General features: G+C 44.1%; 1 protein-coding gene and 1 long non-coding RNA gene across 2 annotated transcripts in view; both read right to left on the bottom strand.

Moving 5' to 3' along the window:
• NMT1 (N-myristoyltransferase 1) overlaps nt 1–13,379 on the bottom strand; it is a 34,196-nt gene extending 20,817 nt beyond the window's left edge. The window contains exons 1-3 of the mRNA XM_042914882.1: nt 13,175–13,379; nt 12,881–13,058; nt 1,288–1,396 (exon numbers count right to left, since the gene is read on the bottom strand). Coding sequence (XP_042770816.1) covers nt 1,288–1,396; nt 12,881–13,011 — 240 coding nt within the window. The 5' untranslated portion in view covers nt 13,012–13,058; nt 13,175–13,379. The remainder of the gene's footprint in view (nt 1–1,287; nt 1,397–12,880; nt 13,059–13,174) is intronic.
• Nucleotides 13,380–18,512: 5,133 nt separating this feature from the next.
• Nucleotides 18,513–20,209, bottom strand: LOC122206333. Its single transcript, XR_006196417.1, has 3 exons — nt 19,951–20,209; nt 19,738–19,874; nt 18,513–18,891 (listed from the first exon to the last, which is right to left on the bottom strand). It is a non-coding gene; the product is annotated as an uncharacterized LOC122206333 (long non-coding RNA).
• Nucleotides 20,210–20,221: the final 12 nt, after the last annotated feature.

The following is a 20,221-nucleotide window of genomic DNA, read 5'->3' as shown; positions in this document are numbered from 1 at the left end:
AGGGAGAACATAAACGAACATGTTTACAGTGCATCTTTCCTGGAGACAGGACTATGAGTGATTTTCATTTTCTCCGTCTTATTGTTTTTCCTAGATTCTTCACTGCTACCTGCTCTAGCATGCAGGTGCTGTGTAAATGGTGTTTTGTTAAATATTTCTAATTTCAAAGTGAATCACTTTGATACATGCTCGAGCTCAAATCCCCCTGGAGTCTTCTGAATACCCACCCCCAGACAAACAATGAAACAAAAGTCTCTAAAGCCAAATCACGGGCTTGGGCTAGAATCCCTGACCCAGAGATGTGGCTGAGCCACGGCTCTCATCTTAAGAACGAGGAAGACCCCCACCTCCCTAGTAGGGATGTTGAAGGTTTGGGGTTAATTTAAATGAAGCACCGGGCAAGAACCTGGCCAACACGGTGGTCAATAACGGTGGGGATGTGGGTTTTTTTTCATAGTGGATTTGATATTGAGAATGGTAAAAAATTACTTGAAGCCATTTCTCAATTACGTAGGAGATTCAAGATGGAGCGTGACATTCGTGGCACAAACACAGTAGGTATACTGGAGCGAGACTGGATTCCTTGTGAGGGTTAGACACTGTTTTGGAGGCAATTCGTAGAGAGGAATTATATGTTTAAGCTTCTCCTGGGGTCTACTCGGAAGGGGGCAGCACTTCACCTGAAATAAAAGGTGCTGGTGTTGTGTTGTGTTGTGTTTTGTAATGTTGTTCTTTTAAGAAACCAACCAATCCCTCCCCATACTTCTGAATTTCAGGTCAGTGTGTCAGTCTTAGGCTTGTAAGGTCTAGGCCAGTGGTTCTCAACTGTGGGACTCACAGGTTCCGTTACAATGACCGTGGCGCTAAGAGAATGCTTGCAATATATAAAGGTTGGCCTTCAAAAGAACAGGCCTTTTCTTCTCCCACTGGCGAGGACCTGAGACAGAGAAGACTGAGAACCACTGCTCGAGGCGGCAGGGGCCGTTCCGACAGAAGTGCTCTATGGCACCTAGCACAGCACCACATGCAGCTATCCGTACCTGTACATACTGAGGGGGCAACATGCCTGGGGGTCAGTGTCTAACCTGCTGCATCTTTTAAGGTACGGACAGAAGTTTCATCACCTAGGTCTAGGGCAGCAGAGGGCAGCAGGGGGGTCCAACTCCTCCATCCTGAAGTAATGCCAGTGGAGACTGTCAATCTGAATTGTTCCTATACGTTCACCCCCAAACTCTTTAGTCTGAAAAAGCAACTCTCAGTCACAAGAAAACAGAGCCTCCTTGTTACCTTCACAGGCTGATCCTGGGCTGAATCTGTCTCACTGCCTTTCTCTTTCTTCTTTTTTTGTTTCTTTTTCTTCTTTTTGGCTCCAGTGTCATTGGCTGGACTCAAACCACTGTAAGACAAAGTAAATACTGATGCAGGGTTTTTTAAAAATCATCTGTTTTGAGCCACACTGACAAAGAGCTTTCTGTGGAGCCAGACCTTCCTTAATCAGGCCTGTTGGCTTCAGAAGCAGACCAGAGAATCCAGGTCCCAAAGGGGCATTTGGAGGACACCAGCGGACACAGCTCTCCTCACTCCCACCAGCTCTGGGGGTGGTGGGAGTGGGGTGGGAGGGGGGCCTGCGCAAGAAACGTCCTATTTGTTTGGAAGGAACTTTTCAATTCTTGTTTCTATTTTATGTGTGTTTCTTCTCCAGATTGCCAGAGTGCTGGCTCCAGAGGCGAACGAATTGTTAGCAGGGCATTCATACCACCAATACTTCCTTAGAGCCCTGAATTTAAAATGATGACAGCCCATAGCAGTCTTTTTGGAAAGCTTCCTCACCCCCACTCCCACCCTCCCACTGCAATTGGTCTAGTGAGCTTCCCCAGCTGGATCTAAAGCTCAAGGCGGTGCTGGAAAGGGAGGAAGGAACGAGGAAAAAGGCAGTTTTGCGTTGCTACGATCCGTGTCCAAGCCAGGAAGACAATCGCGAGAACTGCCTACATCGAGCCTGCAGGACAGAGGACGACGATCAGCTGGTTCAGGCTGTGTGATTACCCAGAACTGGCAAAACCCAGTACTGGGGATCTGGGGAAAACAACAATGAAGCACCCAGCCACTCCTGCCACAAAGAGATTACATGAAACATGCCTGTGAGCCTACTAAAGGCGACTTCCTTGTGCTGTTTCCCTCTGCGTGACACACCCAACAAATGCAGCAAAAACAGTCTCTTAGCCAGATTTAACCGTCTCCTACAGCCTTTTAACATTGTTTTCTATCAATATCTTCACTGACACACAAATCATGTACTATACTGGGCTTCTTTGACATTTTCCATTCATTTGCTCCCTAATATTTTGTCCCAATTCTTGTTGATTTCTGGGTTTCCTTTATTTTATCTTTGTATTGGGTTTCCTTTATTTTATGGATGAATTTTAAGGCTCGCTTTGCACCTAGCTTTGCTCATTATGGTTGTACAGTTGACCCTCGAACGACATAGGGGTTAGGGGTGCCAATCTCCCACACAGTCAAAAATCTGCATGCAACTTTCAATTCCCCAAAGTCTTAACTACTAATAGCCTACTGTTGACGAGAAGCCTTACCGATAACATAAAGTCAATTAACACAGATTTTGTAGTTACGTGTATTATACACTGTATTCTTAAAATAAAGTAAGCTAAAAAGAAAGAAAATATTGTCAAGGAAATCCTAAGGAAAACCCATTGATAGTGCTGTACCGTTACAAGTTTGCGGACCCATGTGGTCCAAACCCGTGCTGTGCATGGGTCACCTATGGCTGGCGTCTGCCATGTCTAAACTGATTTTGGCATTGTCAGCCTGGGAGCGATGCCTAAGGCGACTCTACCATGTTCGTTGGAAATCTTCCATTAAAAACTCAAAATGAGCAGTCCCACCCGAGACTACACTGAGCCCTAATCTGCAGGATCAGCTAAGCGCAGGGGATTTGCTTTATATTCTAGATAATCAATTTTCAAAGAATTAAAATAGCATAAAATGTTTTCCATGCCATCATGGCAAATTCCATCTAAGCTTTATTTTGTAATTCAGAAAGTCTTCCTGGTCTTAAATGCCTTGGGGTGATTATAAATATTAATTTTCCTCTCACAGCAAGTGGTACTGTAGAGGGAGACGGCAACCTACAGCCACGTGCTGCCATTTCCTGTTGGACATGTAGGAGCACTGGCGTCTAGACTTCATGACCTTATATGTGGACAAAAGTTACCTCCAGCCTTTCCTGGATCTCCCGGACTTCATAATCTTTCTACATCATCCTAAACTCTGTTCAGCTGTGGGACTTACCTCTGTGAAAAGGGTTTCCATGCTAGAAAGTGTGTCCTTCCCATGCTAGAAAGCCTACAGTGACAGCAGCCTCTTATCCTGGAATGTATCAAGCCCAACTTCTCAGGCCCAGAGCCTTCAGTTCCCAACTAGCTCATTCACTCTCACCTTGCCCTGCTCTGTGATAACTGCCTACACCCATCTGCCAGGCCTCTCAATGCCCCTGACGTAGGGAGACTACGGAGTCAGGTCTACCAAAGGCTGGAGGTTACTTTAGTCCAAGGGTAAGGTCATGAAGTCAGGATGCAAGTGCAACTCCTAGGTATTATCTTTTTTTTTTTAATTTTGTTTTAAGTTTATTTATTTTGAGAGAGACAGAGAGAGCGTGAGCAGAGGAGGGGCAGAGGCAGACAGAGACAGAGAGAGAGAGAGAATATCCCAAGCAGGCTCTGCAGGGTCAGCACAGAGCCTGACGTGGGGCTCGAACTCACAAAACTGTGAGATCATGACCTCAGCCGAAACCAAGAGTCGGAGGCTTAACCAACTGAACCACCCAGGCACCCCTCTAGGTATTATCTTAATGAGACACAGAATGCATAACATGAAAGAAAGACCAATAAAATTCAGAGGGGGGATAAGGTGAACTCCTTAAAACCAGATGCTCAGCAAAACCCTCAAGGCCATGGCAAAGAACATTAACCAGGAAGTCATTTATGGCCTAAAGAAAAAATTTTCCACTTAATAATTCAATGATGTTATCATATACAGGCCTATTTGCAGCCTATAACAACTTTAAGTGGTTTTTAAATTCCAGACATACTCTCACTTCATTCTCAAGATTATATAAAGCATTATGAGGTTTAAAAGCTGGTTGATTTAGGAAACAAAGCAGTATCCCACTGTTGATACAATTTGTAAGTCCTCATTCATTTCAGTTTATGGAATGAGTTCCCTAGTTCCTGTCTATGAATTACCATAAAAAATATTTTTTCAAAAGTTCTGTGGATAAAAAAGGTCACGGTGGAGAAGTGCTGTGTATTAACCAACTTACTAAACACAGTTTCACGTAAGGAAAATAGAAGAGATTACTTCCTCCGACTTTAGAAATCTTTACAAGAATGCAAAATCACTTAAAAACTATCTTCCTGCTTTTGCTCTGCTATTCAGTGGAGACACTTCTGTGTAACCATTGCCTCATGGACCCCATTTTTGTGGAAGGATCTTAGACTGAGCACTTGTTCTGTTTTATGCATCACCAACATACATGTCTGACAAACTCTAAGACTCAAACTACAACCAGAGAGCAAACTTCATTTCCCTTGTACTGCCTTGAATCTGCACATGTACCTACTGAGCAACAATCCTGTTTCAACTTGTACGTCAAGCATACAGACAGATGAAGAACAAAGGGAAGTTAAAAGCGAGAAGAGTCATTTTCACTGAGCTGCCAGGTACCGAGCTATATCCATGAGAACACATTATGAGCTCACCATGGTCTTACAGTCAACAGTCCAGACAGGATGACAATGGACTGGACTCAGAGACGAGATTTCCAAAGAAATCCAAAGGGTTTCCAAAGGGTTAGTTTTCAAGCTGATTATAGCAATTTTAACTATTCATAAGAAACCAAGCTCAGAGGCCTTGTAAGTCTTCAAGAAGCGTCCTAAGAAGCCAATACCATTTCAGAGAATAGCTTCAATGTGGATTTGGGGAGAACCAAATCAGAGGACCCCACTGAAGCAGGCTAGTCCTTCTCTAAGAATTCGGCATCATTTAAAAAGGGACCTGAGGGGGGCGCCTGGGTGGCGCAGTCGGTTAAGCGTCCGACTTCAGCCAGGTCACGATCTCACGGTCCGTGAGTTCGAGCCCCGCGTCAGGCTCTGGGCTGATGGCTCGGAGCCTGGAGCCTGTTTCCGATTCTGTGTCTCCCTCTCTCTCTGTCCCTCCCCCGTTCATGCTCTGTCTCTCTCTGTCCCAAAAATAAATAAACGTTGAAAAAAAAAATTTAAAAAAAAAAAATAATAAATAAATAAATAAATAAAAAGGGACCTGAGGGCCATACCCAGTTGCTAGGCATCCCAGGACATCTAGGGATTCGGCAAATTGCAACAAATCTCAGAGAGCTCTCTAAACCTGCCAGTCACCTTAACGCACTCCAAAGAGATGGGCCAGAACCACAGAATACAAAAATCAAAGTCCAACTTTGGCTTATTTGGTTCCAAAATAATGAGGAAAGAGTTAGTGAAATTTGCCTTCCTGGGGGAAGGGGGTCCCTACAATGGAAACGGACGTAAGAGTTCACATAAAAATTTTAAAGTTTACATTCTAAAGTTGATAAGCTCAAGACCAACCCTAGTGAATATGGGATGAATTAGCAGAATTAGCCAGAACGGGGAAGACAGCAATCAAAAAATTAAAGGGGCGCCTGAGTGGCTCCGTCAGTTGAGCATCAGACTTCGGCTCAAGTCGTGATCTCACAGTTGATGAGTTCAAGCCCCAGGGCAGGCTCTGTACTGACAGCTAGGAGCCTGGAGCCTCCTTCGGATTCTGTGTCTCCCACTCTCTGCACCCCCGCCCCTGCTCATGCTCTGTCTCCCAAAAATAAATAAATGTTAAAAAAAATTAATTTTCAAATGTCATTAAAAAACATTTTTTTAATGGGGTGCCTGCGTGGTTCAGTCGATTAGGCGTCTAACTCTTGATTTTGGCTCAGGTCATGATCTTACAGTTTGTGGGACTGAGCCCCGCATCAGGCTCTGGGCTGACAGCACGGGAGCCTGCTTGGGATTCTCCCTCTCCCTCTCTCTCTCTCACTCTGTCCCTCCCCTGCTCGTCTCTCTCGCTCCCTCTCAAAATAAATAAATAACCTTAAAATACATATCTTTTTAATTTAAGTAGGTGCTGTGCCCAACACGGGGGCTCGAACTCATGACCCCAAGATCAAGAGTTGCATGCTCTACCGACTGAACCAGCCAGGCACTCCAAGAAATGTCATTTTTTAATGAAGGCCAAGATATTCTCAGTTCAAACACAGAAACCTTACGGATGCTCTGGTATAAAGTCAGAGCTCAGGGAGGGAATAGAGAATGAGCCTTAGTGCTGATTTCTAGAAACAGAATGCAGTGCCAGGATGTATGAGTGGGTGGGAGGGAGGGGCAGGCTGACAAATGAGCAGCAGGAGCACAGAACTTCCAGATAATGCCACAAGCAGGAACGGTTCATAATGCAGGCCCCTTCTCCATCCTGGGTGGCAGGAGTGACAGAATCCACTCAAAATCCACACAAAGTGGGTGACAAAATCCACTCAAAGGTGTGTGGCAGGAGGGAACAGAAAGCTGTTCTTGTGGGTGACTGCAAGCTCAGCCACCAGGGCTGGAAGAAATCTCAGGGCCACCAGGCTTAACTTGCTGTTTACAGGAGAGGAAACCAAGGCCCAGAGACATGAGACAAACTGGTCATCAACTAACCAACTGGTACCCAGGGACGAGCCACCAATCTTGAAAGACTCGGACCATTCCTTCCCAAACACTAGAGTCTTGTTTCTATGGGAACTTATGTGAGACTCCTCCAAAGCCAAAAGAACACCATTTCATCACCCAGGGCCCTAAAACAAACCTCTGTGGATCAGAGGAGCACGTAATGCAAGGAGGAAACTGAGCCCTGCTTTATTTAGAATGCCTCCTCTGACTACCCTAGCTCTCACTGATATCTAAGATTATGATCTCCCAAACAACTTAATACTCTACATGTAATGTGTTGCTCCCTACCTTCCCAATAAGATTAAGAATTTCCTGAGCAAGGGATATCTTATACAGCTGCTTCCTACAGCACCTCCAGTCGTGCCGAGTGCAGTTAACAGTTCAACAAATGATGTGCTTGACTGCTGCTTTCCAGCATAACAGACTAAAATAAAACCCTGAAAAGCTAGAGCCCAAAAGAGGGTCAGCAAAACATCTCCAGTAATGTTTCCATAGAACAGCTGTGTTAATATTCTATGAAAGGAGCAGAAACGCTGTGCTCTTTTGGGCCACTGGTTGAGATTTTAAACAATCGACTTTCTTATTAAATTATCAACTTCCTTATTTGTCATCTTCTCCCTCCTTCAGATCTGTCCTATTCCTAGGAAAGTTAAAACAAGAAAGTGCCAGTGAAACTGTTTCAAATGGTTCCAAGGTCTTAAGCACAGACCATGGGTTTAGTTTTTACCGGGAGAGCAAAGAAACAAAGAGTTCAGAAAATAAAATTCACAACTTTTTGTCACTTACTTTCTACCCCTAAAAACTGGAAGTTAATTCTTTGGGCCAAAATTCAAAATTTCCACAGAAACCTATTAAATAAACCCTAGCCTCTAGTATTCTTTTGATTCTACTTTTGGATCTCAGGAAATCCTTCCGCAAATCAATTTACTTACGAGGTGTGATATGTTCACCAGTAATCCTGTTGGTACTCAAAAGGCCCACGAGGTGAATGAAGTGGCATACGAGGGCACCCGAGAAGAAACCACACGGCATGACTCACTATCAAATGCCTATCCTCTGCACTGCTGTGGCTGCAGGCAACACCCCAAACTCTGCAGAGTCCCACCAATCAGTTATTTATATAGAGAACTGCCTGTGAATCCTAGATGATGGGAAAAGTTGAAACACTTTAGCACTGCCATCAAGGTACTCCAGGAGGCCTGTGAAAAGAATAGCAGGTTGTACGAAGAGATTACAAAAATTGCTTGCACTGCCATCCTCGGCCCTTCCCGGGACAGTTAGCCAGAATTTTAAGGGTGAACGAGCCAGTTCCTGTCATGGAGGTTAACTGGTTTCTTTAGGGGTCACAAAAGCTCTGAAATACTAAGCTGTTTAGAACAGGATTGAGAGAGAAGTGTAAATTCCACATCCTCTGGGTTGCTTTGGTGAGCCAGACTGTAACCTGGCAACTCCAAGGTCGAATCAAATGCTGTTCAGAGATCACTTTCAGTAATCTTCTGAGCAATGACTCAATGCTGGCAGAAACTTCACCCACTAGAATGGCCTCTGCAAGAGATACTCATCCATTAAGAAGAGTTTAAAGGGGCCGGCCATCTCCATCACCAACGGGATCCTTAGCCTGGGAAAGTCCACGGGTTGCTGAATGGACCCAAAGACAGGACTCACACTGCCGCAGAGTCAGGACGCAGAAACCAAGGCGGTGGGGGAAAGAAATCCAGCAAGTTCAGAATGGATCCTCCAGGGGTGTCAAAGGAAGCAGAGAAGCAAATCTCAAGCGCCACTACAAAAGCTAAATCAGTGTTTGTAAGTGAAGTCTGTTATGACATGATCCATGCAGAGGGCTTAGTGCAGCGACCAGCGTCCACAGATAACATTTATCAAACACTTAGCAACAGTGAAACCCCCTCAGCTGTCTCTCAAAGTCAGCAGCAGCAGAAAAAATTTTCAACCAAGAACTGACCCTGGCGAAGAATTTTATTAGTTGGCTTCTTTTTTGTTGTTGCCATTGCGGCTGCTCTCACTAGAGAACATCGTGTTTTGTGTTGCCTTAAATGCAACAATCCCAACAGCACCTTCCTTGAGGAATCAGAAGAGGCGCCTGCAGGGTAGAGATTTCCGACAAGGTTACAGAGAAGAATTGTGAAGGAGGTCCTCCTAAAGTTATTACATCTATGGCCCCCAAATCTATGGAGTCTGCAGGCGAAGGATTAACTGCAGATTTGGTAAAGCTGGGAAATTTCAGAGTGAGCACATGAGTTAAACAATGTGAAAAATCAGCAAAACTGGTCTGCCACCAGCAGCAGTCTCCCTGAAATAGGCTCTCATTTACTTTTCATTTCTTCTGCTTTCCAGTCTCTTCTCTTTGAAGCAGCCCTTGATTAGTTTCTTTTTTAATTGCCACTTAATTGGGAAATAAAATTAGAACACTTATTTGATATCAGTGATGAGGTTTCTCGTTTCATTTCTGCTTTGATCTAGTTTTGAAAAACCAAAAGCTGAAGGGAGAAATTACGAAAAAGGGACCTAAAAGACTTCTTGTTTCCAAGAGCTAGATGCAGCTACAGGCCATCAAATAAATATGGAAAGAACCACTCTCGGAGAATCTGAAGAATAAAACAAAAGCAAGAGAGGCTGGCTTTATGGCATTTCCTTGCAAAAAGCCCTCTGTTTTCTGTTAAGTTTCTTCGTAAGGGATAACAGCTCAGGACTAGTGAGGTAAACTTACAAGAACTCATCTCAACCTGTCCCCATGGAGAAAGAAAGCTGGACAAGGAAAGAGACATCCCTTATCAAAGGGACAACTTACCAGCATTTCAGAGGTATCAATGACACTGCAAAATAAATCCTAAAAGAATCCTAGGAACAAAATATCAAAGTCCTTTCCTGTTCCAATCATCCAAATAAACTTTACTTGTTTGTTAACCCAAAACTAAAATCTAACGCTAGCTGATAAGGTTTATCCTTTAATAACAATTCTTGGAAAGCCTTTCACTAAAAACAAACAAGCAAATTAAATCATACAGGTGAACTGTCAACTGCAGGGGGATACAGCATTAAGATTATCTTTAGCCTGACTCTTCTGTCGATTGCTCAGGGTAACTTATGTCAGGCAAGTAACTGGGGAGGAAATGCTGCCTGCCTTTGTCGGGTAGATTTTTAAAAACATAGCTGATAGAAAAACTGCAGATACATATAGATATATACGTATACCTTGCATGTAGGCATGTGAACACACATTTGTGTTTCAATGCATATGTGAAATTAATACTCATCAAATGTTTATTTATAAATTATGGAAAAACACATAATAAGAAAAGTGAAGAACTAAGTTTATATACAAAGGGACACAAGATACTAGCATGTCTGTATTTCCTATTATTCCAGTGCCCGAACGTAGCTTATTTCATTACTGTAAAGTACCATGAGCCCTTTCTAAAAGGAAGGCCTAAGAAAATGATTAGTTTAAACTATCATTAACTTTTATTGCATATTGTATTTAAGACTCATTAGCATCGAAAGGAGGTATTCCCCTTCAATTTTTACATCACTTTTGAAAGCATTTTAAGTGATATTAAGTAAAGACAAGAAAAATTTCAAGAAGCCAAAACAAAAAACAAAAACAAAACAGTGGAAACTTTCCAGGGCAAATGAGAGGATCCCTGATTTCTGTAAGCAGTTCACAGAAAACTGTCGTAAGGCTTACAGTGAGACTGATTTGGGGAAAGAAAGTGTGTATGTAAGAAAAATGTGACACTCTTCCCCTCAGAGAGGAGAAATTCCACTAACATTGAGCCATGATTTTAACATTTGCCATTTGTTCATTCAGCAAAGACTCACTAATGCCCATTAAGTGCCAGGCATCTCAAAGATATGGTCCCTGTACTCAGGCACCTTACAGTCAGGTGAGGCAGGGACTGGACACATGTTATTTAACTGCTGTTATAAAAGCTACAAAAAAAAAAAACCAACACCACACACACAACAACAACAGGGTATGGGATAAGAGCACAAGCTGGGGGAAGGAGGACAGGGAAGATATGAAGAAAGAACACGAGGGAGGGGCAAGGCTGCATTTGGATGTTATCTCATTTAATCCCTACAACTGGAGGTGAAGTAACTTTCCCAAGGTTACAGGACAAGTGTCAGAATCAGGCTTAGAACCCAGGTATGAATGACCCCAAAATCCATGCTTTTCCCACTGTGCCACACTGCTTCTTCCCAAAATCATTTCCTCTGACAATTAATAAGAAAATATTGACTCCTCAGATTCAAGACCTCAGATCTGACCTTAGATTCCAAGTGTCAGAAGTAGGCTGTCCTCCAAGCTAGGTCGTCTGTTTTTCACCTGCCACCTCCAAACTCATTTACACAGACCTCTAGATTTGGGATGCTAATAAATTTGTTCATCCAGGCCATATATGCACGTGCAACAACAATAACAACAAAACACCGTCAAAGTTCTTTTTTAAGGTTACCTCTTTGTTGTACTATAAATAAACCAGAACTTCCTGTCAAACAGTTTTGCAAAGTGATTCACAGATCATAGAGAACTAAACCAATTAGAGAGCTATAGATGTTGGTCAGGGCAACAGTTTAGCAGAGAAAAATAAAAGCGACTACACACACAGCAAAGAAAAAGCCATACTTTCTCTTCTGAAATGACTTTTGAATTCAAGAACTCTCATCTATGATTAGGATTTCTACTCAGGAGGGCTGCACTTTCCCTTCTTCCTGTTCCTATTTCCTCTTTAAAAGCTTTCTTTTTTAGGAATCTCAAGTTTCAAGGCTTTTGTTACATTATTATCTGTTGTGAGTTATAGCAAAAGAACACACTCTTATAAAACCGGATCTAACAAACTTTCTTTTTTTCTACATTCTTCTTGTGATTTTTAATTCTGGTCAAAAAACATAAAAGCTAGATCTTTTCAACCCCAGGACTCATCACAAGCAAACTGTAAACTACCTAAATAATCCTTTGTTCTTCCATCTCTACAAGGCAATAGATTTTTTTTTTTAAGTTTATCCAAAGATTTCAACCTTCTACTTTTACCTACAGGACGACTGCTAATACTGCAAATGACATCATGGCTATGAAAATGGGACTACCATACACATACACATACACACACACACACACACACACACACACACACTAAATCAGACCACCACAGACTCACCCAAAATTACACATAACTTTCCACTAAAAAACATATATGTAAATGTAGACAGACAGGGACAGAGTGAACTTCAGCACCAGCCACTGTAACAATATGAAGAAAGAAGGATGACAGGGTGTGGCTTATAAGAACAAAACCTGATTTGGAAATAGAACTCAACATTGAAATGCCTGATGAATTTCTTCTGCCCAAGCAACAAATATTACTAGGAGGCAAAACTGTAAAGTACAGGAGATGCAGTATTAAACCCACTTCCAAGCCCCCCGACCAAGATACATCACTCAATTTCTTGAAGCTCTGAGGCTATTTCACAAAGTTAACAGAGCAAAGATCCAGGATCTAATTATATATTGTTCAGGAAACTTATGGATTATTTGGAACAACGGGCACCGAATACATCAAAACATTATCATACAGTAATTACACGTAGGGTTTTATAAGGTAAGTTTGTATTTTGAGTTTCTCCTGTAGTGATATTTTACAACATAATTATGGTTTGTACAGCCTGATTTATTTCCTCATTGAAGGTGAACTGCAGCGAAATGTTTTATTATTCGTTTATTGCTAATCACGTTGTTCACACACCTCTATAAGTAACGTTCCTTTGAACTGTTCTGTTACACTGACCCGTGTTGTGCATTGAAACCATCGTCCAACATGCTCTTTTCCCTGAATGCAGGTGAAGCACACGAGTGGAACATTACACAGAAGAACTTTTATATAATAAAAGTACTGAATGTCTCCGGCCCTTAATATACTGAGCACCCACCCTGGTAAATGACAAAGACAGCAACCAATCGCCAGGCAGGACCCCAACGTCTCAGCCAATAAGAATATGGGGGTGGGGTTACACTAAGCTCCCGGTGACTTCCCCGCACCCCAGAGACCCAGGTTGTGGGAGACTGGACGGGAATTGGACTCCGAGGATATCGTTACCCCCGGCTGTAGCTGTTGTCCTCCTCGTTCTCGCAGTCGCTGCAGTGCTCATGGCCGTTTCCGTTCCCTTCCATCATCTGCGGCAGCGGAGGTGCCGGCGGCTTCACTGCTGTCTCACTCTCGTCCGCCATCTTGAGTTGCGAGAGCCGGCCTCCGCGCCTCACTACATGAGGGGTTCCTATTGGACGAGAGGAACTTGCGGTATATTCTGGGTTTTGTAGTTTTTGGGGTGAAGAGAGACGTAACTGAGAACAGCTCATTCCCTAGAAACCGGAACAAGGTGGACTACAATACCCAGAAATCATGAAGAGAGGCTGTCCGGGGTGGGGGGTGGCCAGCACTATCCGGAAGTCCTGGGCGTTCAGCCCCGTTTTGGGGAAAGAAGGGCCCCAAGGTTGGCTGGGCCGACACTCTGCGACGGGGCGGCCGCGTGGTATGCTGGGAATTGTAGTTCGATGCAGGCGTAGGGTTTCGGGATGAGGCGCCAAAATCCAAGGTTTGACCTCAGCTTGCCCTTGCTAGTGCCTGGACCACAGGTGAGCCGTTATTGGTTGCCGTTAAGGACCGTTATCATTCCCGGGTGAGTAGTAAGGACTGAGCCCTGTGGGTGCTACCCACCGGGAACCTGAATGCGTCAGGCCTTCTTGGAGAGCCTTTGCTTTAAGAAGCCAGGTTGGCTCCTGGCTGCCTTTCTTCACTCTTGATTTTGGGCGTCCCCTGGTCGTTGGTAGTTCAAGGCCCCTTGAGAAGTGGTGGATTGTGGTATGCGGAACACTGATCCTGAGTCAGGAAACCTGACTGCTCCGTCAAGCTTTGCCGCCTCTTGGCCTCCAGGTACTGGTCTCCACGAAGCTTACACTGTAGCCCTTTCATTCTCCACCTCTACTCTCTAATGAGCCCTTACATGCCAGAGTCTGTATTTAAGGCTTTTCGTACATCTCATGTAATCCTGTCATCAAGCCTAGAATGTGCATTGTACTATTATCTCCCTTTGGCACAGAGGAGGAAATGTAGCCCAGATTGGTTGGTAAATGGTAAACAATCCCATAGCAAATAAGTGGCAAAATCAGTATACAAATTTGGATCTGTCTGCCCTTAGGCCCTCTGAATTCTTTACCACTGCAAAAGTCCCATTGTCTGATACAGTTATTAGAAAGTAGTTGTAACATTTGGGGGCGCCTGGGTGGCTCAGTCGGTTGAGCGACTGTGAGTTCGAGCCCCGTGTCCGGCTCTGTGCTGACAGCTCGAGCTCGGAGCCTGGAGCCTGCTTCCGATTCTGTGTCTCCCTCTCTCTGCCCCTCCCCCGCTCATGCTCTCTCTCTGTCTCAGAAATAAATAAACATAAAAAAAGAAAGAAAGAAAGTAGTTGTAACATCTTAATCTATTTTTAGCATTGACTGAACTGAATGCTTCAATCCCTTGGGTCTCACCCCTGTGATTGAGTAATTGCACCTGAACCTTGAGGCCAGCGCCCAAAGATATGGTTCCCATTTCTAGAGATCACCCGTGCAGGTTGGATTGTGGGTTGTAGGGGAAGGACATGTTCTTATCATCAGAGGGTTCCATGACCAAAAAAAAAAAAAAAAAAAATGATCTTTGCCTTTGGGAAACTCTTCAACATGGAAAGAGGGATGAAGTGGGAAGAAACACTTCCCATCTGACTCAGGGAAACCAGACAAAAGAGAGATAAATATTGTCAGTTCTTCATTTTTCTCAGTGGCAAGAGCAGAAGTGAATATGATCCAAAACAACAGATAATCTCCTCATTTATATCTGACTTTAGAAGGGAAAGACACCTGCTCAGACTGAGAGTTGTCACCCACACTCACCTCTCCAGGACTAAGACTGCTATCAATATGATGTCTTGTACGCAGCTGCAGGCCAGAGGAGGAGGTCAAAGATTGTAATAACGAAGCCTTACATGTGTTAGATGGACTTAACGTCTAAGTGTTTCATCTATTTTAACTCATGTGATCTTGTAAAGTAGGTAGGGAAGGGGACTTTAAGAAAATTGGGCTTGCCAAAAAAATATATATATGTGTGTGTGTGTGCGTGTGTGTGTGTGTGTATGTATATCACATCACAGTGAGACCTAGTGGCAGAAACAGAACCCAAATCTAGTATCTAATTCCCAATCCTGTATTTTCTTTTCTCACAGATATGCAGAGGTTGAACGAAAGCTAATAAAACATGACCAAGGAAGAGTGATTATAGGGTCCACTGTGGACCCTGCCATTCTTATAGTTCAAAGCTTAAGAAAGACACTGCCTTATATTTTACTGCAAACTGAGCAGATTTTGTTCGGTGGAGAGCTTTCCTGGGAGGTAGACAGGCAATGGGATTGTCCACGCTCAGAATGCAAATACCAGTCCAAAGTTCTGGAATCCAGCACCTCTGAGAATTTCAGATTTGAGAGCACCTGAAATGCATTTATTTCCTCTCTCTCAGGATCTTTAGAGTCCTCACTTAGATTTTGTAGGGTCCATTATTTCTCCATAATAAAATTTAAATGTTACGTTTTTGAAAAGAAATTGAGGGGCGCCTGGGTGGCTCAGTTGGTCAAGCGTCTGACTTCAGCTCAGGTCATGATCTTGTGATTCGTGAGTTCCAGCCCCACGTCGGGCTCCATGCTAACAGCTCAGAGCCTGGAGCCTGCTTCGGATTCTGTGTCTCCGTTGCTCTCTGCCCCTACCCCGCTCGCCCGCACACTCTCTCTCACTCTCTCTCAAAAATAAACATTAAAAATTTTTTTTAATAAAAAAAAGAAATTGAGTACATGTGATACTTAAAAATGACCACTTAAAACTGAATATTGCCACGTGTGATTTTTTTAGTCACATTGGAATAGAATGATCACTAAGAGCAGTGCAGGGTGGAGTGTCCTAAATTGGGTCTGTGGGTCATTTCTTGGGATTCCAAGAGCTCTCCTATTTGCTCCTATTTTGAGCCTTCCGCTTTCAGACAACTCTCATGGTGGAAACTTGGCCAAGTTCTGCCTTATGAAATTATGTGGAAGCATGCAATCCTGTGTCCCTCTAGATAATTTTGTTACGTGTTCTTCAATTAATGCCTGGTTCCCTAAAATTCTTTATTCCAAGGTAAACATTCCCAGCTCCCTGAGTGCCTCGTCAGATTAAAATAGCAGGCTTCTCCCATCTAGCTGTGCTGGCTCTTCCTATCCTCCCCATTTGGGCAGAAGCATTATACAAAGGCAGTGGGGTGCAGCAGGGCCCAAAGGGTGGCTGAAGAATGTGCCTATGAAACACCACAAATTCTGGAATTTACTCCTACTGTGGATACCCCCGTTATCCCTTCACAGTTATTACTGGAGACCATAGAATATAGTGATTAAGAGAACAGGCTTCAGACTCCCTGGGCTCTAAATCCTGGCGCTGCTTCTGCCTAATGAGTGACTTTAGGTAAGTCACTTACAACCTCCCTGAGTCTCAGTTTCCTTACCTATAAAATGAGACAATGCTGAGAAAACACTAAAGCGTCTAAGACAGTCAATACCTAATAAATGATTTCCCTTCCCGGGAAGTCAGCATGTCCTGTGATAACCAATTTTCTCATGATGTCCGTCACAGATCGAGGCCCTTGCTGTGCTCCCAGCCTACCAGAGATCCGTTTCTTCTAATGGGCCTAGGAGAGCCTGAGCCAGGTTGTGGTTCATTTATTCAACACCTCAGAGCGCTCACCACCTGTGAGTTCCATGGCAGGAACTAGAGTCAGGCATAGAACAACACAGTCCCTCTCCTGGGTTCACTCTACAAGTTGGCAGCTATTACTGCCAACAGTGACTGACAGTTATGGCTCAGTGTAAGACAGTGGGAACACCAGATGTAGCAGGAGCCTGGAGGGACCCTTAACCTGGGGAAAGGGGTTCTGGACCCAAAAGACCACTGAGCTGAGTTTTCAAAGGAGACACAGATAAACGGGAAGGGCAGGGGCAGAGGGAGTCCAGCTGCCTGAGACCGGGGTGCTTCTGAGGCACTGCAGCAAGAATGCTATGAGCATTTTGGAGGTTGAAACTGGACAGGCAGTCAGGAGGTGGAAACAGGAAGGGACATGGATGCCATACTGAGGGGGTTGGGCTTTATCCTGAAGACTTTAGGAAGCTGCTGAAAGATTTTTTTTAATGTTTATTCTTTTTCGAGAGAAGGGGGAGGGGCAGAGAGAGAGGGGACAGAGGCTCCGAAGCAGCCTCTGTACTGACAGTACTGAGCCCAATGCAGGGCTCAAACTCAGGAACCGTGAGATCGTGACCTGAGCTAAAGTCAGATGCTCAACTGACTGAGCCACCCAGGCGCCCCACCGCTAAAAGATTTTTAGCTGGGGAGAGAGAGAGGATCGAACTTTTATTGGAGAAAGATCATACTAGGCAGCAGCCTGGCTGTCCTAGGGAAGGGAGTGCTTCTCCTCTGAAGAACAGAGCTGGTGGGCTCAGTCACGAATAAGGGACAGGGAGATGGTCTTTGGTAGCTTCCCGGCTCCTCTGGAGCTCACTTTTAGGAAGGGTACCCTTCCTTCCTATGACAGCCCCTGACACATGGGCCTGGAACACAGTGGATCCAGCCTTCCGTGGCTTAAATCTGTGGGACTTAAGAGTAGCAGTCATTCCCTGCCCAGAAGACACTTACAGTGAGATTGGGAAAAGCAGGTGCAATTTGAACACAAAATAACAAGGCCTGACTGGGTATGATTAAATGAGTTGGATAGATAAGTTAACTGAAGTTTGGGGTGGGGCAGGGGTGCAGGTCTCTGGAGTAGCATTGTTAGAAAAGGCTTCCTGGAGAAGGCAGACTTTGAGCTTGGCCTTGGAGGCAACTTGAGTGCTGGATCCTCCATTATAATTTCTGGGGGCTGTGTGGATCCACCCTTGAGCTGGAATCACAGCTGCAGTTTTACTTCTGTTTGTGTGGTTATACAGTTTGCAACCATTTCCCTGTGGTTCCCCCTGGAACAGGACACTGTTCCACGAAGGGAGAGAATGCATTGGATTTTCCTCACCTCTATATCCCTTGGGCCAGCACGGAGTAGGCCCTCAATTAATATTTGTTGCATTACTTAATGTATGAGTGGTGCGAAGGAAGGGATAAGAGCTTCAGGTGTGGAAACATTACAAGTAAAGGGCAGAGAACAGGAACACACAGTATGGTGACCTATTGTGTTCGGATGGTGCTTTATTGCTCACAGAATGTGCTAGCACACTATTTCCTTTGATCCCTATCATCAACGGTCTTGTTTGATGCTGTGCAATGAGTAGGGCAGTTGTTATTCCAGTTTTACAATGAGAGAACAAGAAGTTCAAGGATTTGTCCAAAGTTTCACTGCTACTTAGTAGGAATTCAGACTTGCATCTGGTGTTTTAACATGAAGTCTGGTGCAATAACTAAATCACTTTCCTCCTGGATTTTTCTCAATGGAGAACATACAGTAGGACATATGTCGAGAGGGGGTCCCCAGGGGCCAGGTCACAGAAGGCCTTAAGTTTCAGGCTAAGAAGTTTGGACTTTATCTTGCAGCTGGTGACAACCTATGAGAGTTTTTTTTTTTAAGCTGTTTAATAAAGAATAAATATTAATGGTATTTGTAAGGTATGGTATAAATTTAATTGCATATTAATATTTATTTAAAATAAACATACAGAAAGTAGTTTAATTTCAAGAACCAAGAGTCAAAGACCCAGGAGTCAAAGGAGTCATCTCTCTTGGACTCAGAGGGTTGTTCATCAAACAACTTGAAGTGGTACTATATTCCATGCATCATGCTTAATGCCAAGGACACAGAGGTGACGGAGATACAGGTCATTGTCAGGATGAAGTGAGACCGTGTAAGCAGCTAGAGCCACTTTATTATTGCCATCCTGAATAAAGGAGGATATGTGCTTGAGCTGAAAAAAAATCGTTGATGGCATCACCTCCCAACAGCCAAGGTAGAGCTTCAGTTTCAAGATTGTGCCCGAGGTGAAGCCCCTGCAGCATCCTTCAACTTTTCCTGGGGGATCATCTCTGCAGAGATGAAGAGCAGAGATGAAGCTACCATTGGCCCATTGAACCACAAGGATGCCTACTTAAAAGACAAGCCCCTGGCCTGTATGCCAATAGATCACAATACTGTAAGGCAGTATCTGGGAAAAGCAGGATCATCTATAAGGGGTTCCTAGCAACATGCTCCAGGAAGAACTTGATAATTTGAAAGAGTGAAGGCATAGTCCTATCCCTATCATTGCCATGGCAGCCATAATTAATGATGGGAGTCTGTGTAGTCCTCGGATGTGTCGGGAGTAGGGGAAAAGTTGAGAACCACAAAGCCAGGGTATCTGTAAATTGTTTGGTTCAGGAAGGGAACAGGGCCATTAGATCTGGCCCTATGGAATAGGAATTAGAATTGTTCTGCCTGACCCCATGGATTAGAACAAGGGGAGATATTGTATTACCTAAGGAAAAACTTTTAGTGTCAGGACTGGACTTCAAAGACATCATGAAGTTCCCTTGAAAGACAGTTCCCTGACACTGGACATGGCTAAGTATAGACCCCAGAGATGATGTGGAGGAGATTTCAAACACTGGATTGGTGTTTGAATCAAATGGGCCCTTTGATCATGAGATACAATCCTATTTATTAGGTGATGGTGACATTAGGGAGAAGGGTGTCAGAGACTGGAGCAGTCATAGAAAAATGTTGAGTTACTTCATTCTTCAATGTGTCAGATTCCTACTGTGCTGGGCACGGTTCTAGGCGCTTGGGGATATTTATTGGTGGTGGAAATAGACAAGATTCCTACTTTAAAGGAAGCAGAGAGTAGAGGTACAGTTTAGAGAGAGGGAAAGGAAGCAGGGTAATTAAGGACCCACCGATATGTGAGGCACCATTAGATGTTTTTATGTATTTCCAATGCTTTCAACAAGTATAGCAGCGATCATTATACTTTAGTCGAGTAAGTGACTTGCTAGGCTTGTTTGTACAGAATGAGCTCTGCAACCAACTGACACTGTAAGAAAGCAAGTGGATTAACCTATAAAAATCAGTTTCCTCTTGTGTGAAATGGGGATGGTGACAGTACCCACCTCAAGGATTGTGAAAATTCAACGCGCTAAGGCCTCTAGAGGGCTCTTAAGGAGGCTGAAGTTTGGAGGTGCTCAGTTAACTGCCGCAGCCATTGCCAGAGGTTGCGCAGCTAGTGATTGCCAAGGCCTGACTTTGGAACTAGTACTTTCGGGGTTATTTTCCTCGGCTTGGGAGGACTCTGGCTCCGACAGAACAGTAACCCTAAGGTTCCCACCCGGCCCAGCACTCCCGGACTGTGCGACTTCCCCGCCTACCCCTCTCCAGACCCGC

The sequence above is a fragment of the Panthera leo genome, chromosome E1, assembly GCF_018350215.1.
Source record: "Panthera leo isolate Ple1 chromosome E1, P.leo_Ple1_pat1.1, whole genome shotgun sequence".
NCBI lineage: Eukaryota > Metazoa > Chordata > Mammalia > Carnivora > Felidae > Panthera > Panthera leo.
This window is presented reverse-complemented; position numbering and strand designations above follow the sequence as displayed.